Source organism: Prinia subflava, chromosome Z (genome assembly GCF_021018805.1).
Source record: "Prinia subflava isolate CZ2003 ecotype Zambia chromosome Z, Cam_Psub_1.2, whole genome shotgun sequence".
Lineage (NCBI taxonomy): Eukaryota > Metazoa > Chordata > Aves > Passeriformes > Cisticolidae > Prinia > Prinia subflava.
In genome coordinates, this window is record NC_086283.1 from 69,022,855 (window position 1) to 69,030,955 (window position 8,101).

General features: G+C 40.7%; 1 protein-coding gene across 3 annotated transcripts in view; it reads right to left on the reverse strand.

The window, feature by feature from the left end:
* SRFBP1 (serum response factor binding protein 1) overlaps positions 1-4,399 on the reverse strand; it is a 73,735-nt gene extending 69,336 nt beyond the window's left edge. Inside the window, exon 1 of one of the 3 annotated variants that reach the window (XM_063421580.1) lies at positions 3,813-4,399. In XM_063421580.1, coding sequence (XP_063277650.1) covers positions 3,813-3,842 — 30 coding nt within the window. In that variant the 5' untranslated portion in view covers positions 3,843-4,399. The remainder of the gene's footprint in view (positions 1-3,812) is intronic. The other 2 variants (XM_063421579.1, XM_063421578.1) reach the window with 2 other exon arrangements.
* Between the last annotated feature and the right edge of the window lie 3,702 nt (positions 4,400-8,101).

The window sequence follows — 8,101 nt, forward strand, 5'->3', positions numbered from 1 at the left end:
GCTTTTTAAAATAGGAAACACATTAAAGACAGCAACAGATTTTCAAAGTGATTCTTTCAGCCTGCATCCTTGTAAGAGTAAGCACAATTGGAGAATATAATTAGGCTTAATACAGACAAACCCTTCAAAAATAAGACCATATGCAGTGAATATGGAACTGCAGAACTGAAATTTTCATTCTACGATTTATGCTTTCCTTTGTTTCAATGAACGCAATGAGTAAGAAAATAGTAAGAAATACTTAATTTTCTTCTTTCCCAAAATCTCTCATCTCCACTGTTTCACTTTGTTCCAATTTTCTGGATTTTATTTCCTTTGCACCCACCCTCCCTCCTTCCCCCCAACAAATTCTTCCTTGGGCAGTAATCAAAATGCAGCAATCCCATACAGTAATACAATGCCCGAATTACAAAAAAAAAAAAAGTGTTTCTTAAGCCTTTTCAATCTCAATTTTTCAGTTACGCAGTACACTGAAACTGTACCATGCTATTTACCAGCAGCAAGATGGCTTCCTAAAATTACTGGACCTTGCTGACCGTGGGTTCTGCCAAGACATGCTTTTTTTCTGTTCTTATCAGGTATATATTCAATTAGAGAAAAATGAAGAAAACATTTATACACTTTTGGCACAAGTCCTACTTGTTAACATGGGAATAGTGTGACGTTTTGAAGCAATTACACTGCTATAAACAACTTTTCATGAAAAGAAAGATTAATGAAATGTTTAAACTAATTATTTGTGTATTAATAATTGATTATGATAATTGATTATGATCAGTTTCTTACTATTTTCTTATTTCACCTCATCACAACAATTGCAATTTCCTCCTTTCACCCTGGGTCCTTAACATTGTACAGCCACCTTAAATCTCTCATTCATGCAATCACCTAAACAGTACAATATTTTCATTCTTTGCCCGTTATAAATCAGAACATTTGGGAGAATATTGCTCCATGGAGGTACTATTCTTTAACTAAATTATAATTAAAAAACACAAAGCCCAACAACTTTCGAAGTCTCCACTCCCTTCTAGTTTCTCTGAAATTATCCAACGAGTTCAAAAGCTCTCAGAAAGGACTCAGGCATCACAGTCCACTATTTGTCTCATTTCCCTGGAGGATTTTCTTCATCATCATCATCATTCAATCACCATGCAATCAAATGTCTCTAGTTTCAAAGCACCCTTACACCTCACATAGTAGACACTGCAGAACAAGTTTTTTGACACTTCTAACTATTTCTTAGCTACTAATATCAGATATAAACTGGTAAGTAATTAAAATAAACATCAATTAACATTAAGGTAAGTGCCAGTTTATATCACTGAGAAACGCTGCTCTTAAGAGTATCTGTTCTTCCTGTAAACAAAATTGGTAAAAAAAAATTGAAATCTATCATCCTAGAATTCTTTAAGATTCCACCATTTAGCAGGACATGGTATTTGATGTTAATTAAAAGCAGAAGCCCTTCTTTGCTAGAATTAAAACCTGAAATATGTAAGTATAACATCACAGAATTTCATAGAATGGTTTGGCTTGAAAGGGGCCTTAAAGACCACCTGGTTTCAAGCTTGCTGCAATGGGCAGGGACTGGACCCACCAGACCTGGTTGCTCAGAGCACATCCAACCTGGCCACACATCTCCAGCAACAGGGCATCCCCATATTCACAGGCCAACATACGGTAGTGCCTCACCACCCTTACAGCACAGAATTTCCTCCTAATATCTTATCTAATCTACTGTCTTTCAATTTAAGGCCATTTCTTCTTGCACTATCTCTACATGCCTTTGAGAAAAGTCTCTCTCCAGCCTTCTTGTAGATTCCATTCAGATACTGGACTCCTGAAAATCCAGCAAAGACAAACAAGTTTATCAGTTATATAAGGGTCACAAGGTTGTCTCTGCAACAAATACCATCATGCCTATTGTGTATGGCCTAATGGGGAAAAACCCACATGATCCCTAGTACTGTCTGACTGCAAAAAGCTGAAGGTGCACAGAATAGAGCTTCTCAGTCCTTTGCTTTCCCTTAGTGAATCGGAAGAACACACAAGGATTATTATTTAATAGACTGCATTTTCAAAAATTATTCCTTTAGACATGGTCCTAATAAAATTCCTCTACTTCACCTCTTCTTAGAGGAAGATATGATTTTTACTCTTAAAATACTTTCTTACAAGGGCATCTCTTTAACAAATACATAGAGGGTATCTGTTACAGAGATATGAAATATCCAGGTATTGGTAAATAATTTATTTCACATTTTATAACTAAACACCACAGTGATTAACACAGCTCTGACACTTACAAAAGGATATATGCATAGAAATGGAAAACACTTAACTTCTTAATGTATTCATGCTAGGTCTCTATCCTACTCTAAGCCAGACTGACCCACCCCTCTTGAAGAGATGACATCCAAAATTTCAATCTCTGTCCTACTTTACATCTCAGACAGAGCTATCATTACCAAGTGTCTTCTTTTTCTACAAAATGGTAAAAGCTACCTCCTCCACAACTTTCAGTTTCCTCTTAGGAGAAGGTTATGTTTGAAGTATAACATGAAATGACATTCCCAGTGTAATTTTCTCGCTGAAATTCCAACATTCCTTGCTGAAATCTTCCAATCTTTTGTACAGAAACTTATTGTACTCTTTTTCTGAAGAACTCCTCAGTCAAATAATGCTTTTGTTTGCATCCCTTGTTATATTAGCATTTTTGTGGTGAAAGACTATGAAACATCACCCAAAAAAAAAAGTGAATCACAAAAAGTTCACACTACACCAATGAATGAAATACCCTCTTCTTTCCTTGGTGATTTACAGGTATATTTCAACATCAAATCACTAATTAGACTTGTTAACAGCAAGGACCAAAAATTACTGAGTAAATACCTAGATTTTATGTACTAACAAACATTTTTGCTGATTAGGAGGCTACAGTTCACTAAATTCTTGACCAGGAAATCAACCTCTTTCCAAGTTACTACATGTCTAAAACAAAGTAACTTTTGTTCTGCTGATAACTGTAATCAAGCTGTTAACTATGTAGGAATTCTGGAAGTGTATAGTGACAAGTGCAGGCACTCATACACATCTGCCAGTTATTCTAAACTGTTGGTGCAACACCTAAAAAGAGGTTGGTTACTTTAATTGTGTCAGGCTTACTGTGCACAATGATTTGCAAGTGTGTAACCAAAACCCATCACAAGTGAAACGCACATAACCGAATTCACACTGTAAAGAAAGAAATAAATATGAAACACCAAGCTTCTTACAGAAAACGAAAGTTAGCTGTAACCCATTAACTTTTAATTTTCAGTCCCTCCATGTCCAAGAAAATAAGGCAGTATCTTTGCCATCCAGGAGACAGGCAGCTGGGGCTTTGGTGGGTCCGCCAGATCGATCACCTGCAAAACTTCAGTGTGAACACAAACAGTGCAAGACAGGAGTGATGAAACGACACCCAGGGACAAGACGTCGCACCGAGGCACATATGTCCAAATCGCCTGGCACTCCCCTGCAAGTACCTTAACTTCACCCGACTAATATTTATTTTCATCACAGATGACCTCCAGCACGATGGGATGCGTTTTCCCACGCCGAGGGACGGCGGCAGCCACCTCGGGCCTTTCCTACGGCTCCAGGCAGCCACGCCGGCTGCGGGGAGGATGGGCCCCGAGCCGGCTCCCGGGTTGATCCGCCGCCGCTGACCGCCGCCCCGGCCCTTGCCCCGGCCACGGCCGGGCCTTGCCCGCCCCGAGCCCCCCCGGCCCGGTCCCACGGGCGCCCCGAGGCCGCGGGTGTCTCACCTCGTTGTTGAGGTTCAGTATGGGAGCCATGGCGCCGCCGCCGAGCCCCGCAGGCCGCGCCGTGCCCGGGCCGCCCCGAGCGCTCCCCACGCCGCCGCACGAACCGAAACCGCGCGCAGGCGCCGAGGGGCCGCTGCCGCCCCGGCCCGCCCCGGAGCCCTCGTTCAAAAACGGGGTTAAAGAGCTCGGATTGGGTTTTTTGCCGGGAGGTCCGCGTGCTGAGCGGCCTGGGCAGGGGGCGGATCCCGAGCGCGGCCTACCCGAGGCGTCTGGGCCGCTGCTGAAGGGCTCGCCCCGGCCGGGGTGAAACCTGGAGCACGGGAGCGCGGCGTGGTGCCCTGCGCTGCAGCGTGGATGGCAACGCGGGCGCGCTGGCTGAGTCCAAAGCCGCAGGACGTGTACGCTTGTAAATCCTTAAAGTGAAGTGGCCTCTGCCCCTACGACTAGTTTATAATCTTAGAAATATTTTGGGGTTCTTACTTCTCTCTCCTTGTTGCTGCTGAGTGGAATGCGTTGCAGGAGTAAGCTACGACCGCTGGCGTACCTGTAGAGCTTGCTCGCTCCCCACCATGACAAAACAGCCTCCATTTTCAAAGTGCGATTTTCAGATTGAGTTGTCCATTTGTGCAGAAGGAAGATTTAGGGTTGTGTAGAAACAATGTCCTGGAGCTTTGGTTGTGTGATTTTTTTTTTAAATAGATAATTCATTTTAAACAGCTGTGGTGAAGTGTGGCTGAAGCATGTTTTGGACTTAGTGATGCCTCAGTCTTAAAAGTTTGGCAAAGTTTTGTCAGAACTTTCCTCATCATTGCCAGTTTATCCTAGACGAACTCGCTGATTTAAATAGCTACAAAATATTCTTCTGTTGAAACATTTGCAAAACCCTTGCTTCAATGTAAGGGTTTCCATGTAAACTTACTACGTCTAGAGAACGAATCAATTTTTTTTTTTCACATTCCCGTTTATATGCTGCAATATTCAAGAGAACTGAGGCCAAGCTTGATGAAAATATGTGGGGAAATAATTTTAAGCAAACCGTGTTCACACATGAACACAAACAAACAAACCACACACACACACACAAAAAGAAAACAATAAAACAAACAAAAAAAAACCCACCCCAAAACACCCTCCCCTTCCCAAAAAAGGAAAAAAAAAAAAAAAAAAAAAAAAAAGAAAAGAAAAAAGAAAAAAAGAAAACGCAAAACATGCAAACAAAAAAACAGTTTCAGGAGATTTTTTAAACATTCACCAGCAATTAGCTGGCCCCTGGATGGCACTGTTGTGCCTAGAATTCTGCTTTGAAATCTGAATATTTAAACAAGTACAACTGTTGTCAGCTGTCTCTGTAATACATTTTATCTGCAGGACCCAGCATTTGGATCTCGTTACATTTTAATGTTTGATTTCTAACTGGTGCTTAGGCATCTCCTGTGAGTGAACTGCAGCAAAATCACCCCGACTGCACTTTTTATGCAAGTGAGGTTAGGCCAAGCTAGTCCTTTCAAAGTATTACTTTTGAGTTCCATTTAGGATGTTTCTGAAGGTGCTGGATGTTCAGTAGCAGTCTAGGTTTCATCTGGATCAGGAAAGAGCCAACAGAAAATACTGTGAACTCATCCCTTCTTTTTGTAGTAAAGGAATTTTGTTCCAACAGGAGCTGAATTTTATTTAAAGCATATGTTTTCTGAGAGTGCTTTAAGTCTCACTGCATATGGGGGATTTTTACCACAGCTGCTGCTTCATAAAAATTCTGGCTTGGACAGTTATATCCAATTTAGAGAGAGTCAGCCAACCATCATATGGTGAACTTTTCTTTGTAGTTCACCAGTGTAAATCAGCTACAGTGATCTATGTGAGAAGGAGCTGAATTTGACAATCTCTGAGTATAGATTAGTATTGGATGTGATACACACAATGCCATCAATACATGTTTAAGAATTACTTGATATAATTTCACAACTAGGTTGTATTTGTTTGCAAAAAATCCAGAAGGAAAGATCTTGCAAGGAAAATTAAGAGCTTCTTCCTTTTGTCTTAATATTTAATGCAAAACTAATCCCTACATATGCCAGTCTTAAGTTCCATTGTGCATCTTAGCAAAGAGATAGACAAAAGCAGGAGCAGAGAGCCAGCTGCAGTTCTGCAAATCCAGCCAGTGCCAGCCTGGCCTCACATCAATTAGAGTTGTTCCATCTGTGTAGCCTACTGGGTCATAACTTCAATTTTCCTTTCCATTTCCTCTGAACACTGAAATAACTTGCTTTAAAAGTTTCTTGTAGGCCCTGATGACATACTTCTGGCCCTTCATCCAACAATTTTGTTTTCTTCTCACTTAGTTAGTCATTGCTGAAAATAGGTGGTTTATTTCTTTCTCCCTTTTTAAACTTCACTGGCCTTCCAAAGTTAAGAATCTTTGTGCCTCATAGCTTCCTTGTTGGCCTTTTGTCATACTATTTTTTGACTTAAATTCATTCTAAGTCAAGATTTTCTTGTCAACTTGTCACAGGATGCTTAGAGGCATTGCCCCATATAACACTTTTGTACTTTGATGCTTTGTTCTGACATTTCTTCCTGTCATGTCAGTATTTCACTCCAATATTTTGGCACATATTCTCAGTGTTGGAATGCATTTTTCTGAACTATTTTCTCTCCTTTGAGAACAACTGTCTGTGTGTGCACGTTGCAGGGCAGCATGTATTTATGGGCCATGAAGGTGTCTGAAGGACCTAGAGGGGGAAGCCAAATGAGGAGCAGCTGAGGTCACTTGATCTGTTTAGCATAGAGAAGAGGAGATGGGAGACCTCACTGCAGGTACAACTTCTTGTGAGGGGAAGAGGAGGGGCAGGCACTGATCTCCTCTCTGTGGTGACAGTGTCAGGACCTGAGGAAATGGCCTGAATTGCATCAGGGGAGGTTTTGACTGGGCAATAGAAAAGGGGTTTTCACCCAGAGGGTGGCTAAACAGGGTCCCCAGGGAAGTGGTCACAGCACCAGCCTGACAGAGATCAAAAAGTGTTTGGACAGTGCTCTCACCCACATGGTGTGACTCTTGGGTTGTCCTGTGCAAGGCTAGGAGTTGGACTTGAGTGCTCCTGATGGGTCCCTTCCAACTCAGGGTATTCTACAATTCAATGATTCTATTTGTGGGATGTAAGATGTTGCAGAACAATACAGAGGAATTGAAATGGAAAACTATTTGAAGAAATAGTCAAATGGCTGGGTCCTACTTCTTTCCCTTTATCTTGGTTCTATCTCTATCCCTTTATCCAGGTTCATGTGATGTGGTAGCAGCTGTGTAGACTATCTTGTAGCTACAGCTGGCCTTGATCCCAGAGGCCATGCATAAAAGTTATATTTTTGGAATAGTTACTGAAATATATGATTATTGCAGACTTGCATTTGTATTCTCAGAACAGATTTAATGAAATATATATGAAGTTTGGTTTGTATTGAAAATAATAGTAAGTAAATTTTAGAAATTTCAATTAATCTTTCTTATTTTGTGAATCAAGTTTAAACTTTAAGAAGTTCCATAGGAAGAAGTACCAGTCCAGTAGTGTTAACCAGACACTGAGGACAACAAAAACAGAAGGTTTTCTGCAACTTGTCGTTTCCTACAGCTTGTGCTTTGACTTTTGCCAGAGGAGTTTCTTTTTATTGACACTTAGACATCTGTTCTGGGCTTGCACCCTTTCTTTTTGTCACGATAATTTAAAGATGTGGACACTCTAAAATGAGTTAGCTCCCTCTAATTTCAACCAATCCCTTTCTATTTATAAGGAACAAATATTAGTAGATATAAGTTTAAAAATACGGTTACTAGCATACAAAACAACAACAGGCAAAAAACCCCAACAAAACCAAATAGCCAGTAAATAATCACTTAACTCAAAATTGCTAAATCTCAGGTACTCCATGGGAACAAGGAGACTCCCAAAATGGCGGGGTACTGGCCCCTCCTGAGATGGCGGCCCCCACTGCCGACTGCATGTAGGGAGACAAAGGGAAAATGGCCTCAGCCTCCTCCCCAGGATAAAAGTTCTTATTTACATGGGAAAATTAATGAAAAAATATATAGGTAAAAATTCCTTCATCCTGTATAAACATGTTCTATGAAATCATTCGTTTTGATTTCTAAGATAAAATAGAAAGATTTGCTCTTACTATTGCAGATATTTTCCATATTACTTCCTTCACTTTTGAGTCTTTATACACACTTACATGTGTTACTGCCCTTTTGTACACATTAGAATACACACTCTGGTGAAACTTATTATATTTACGTC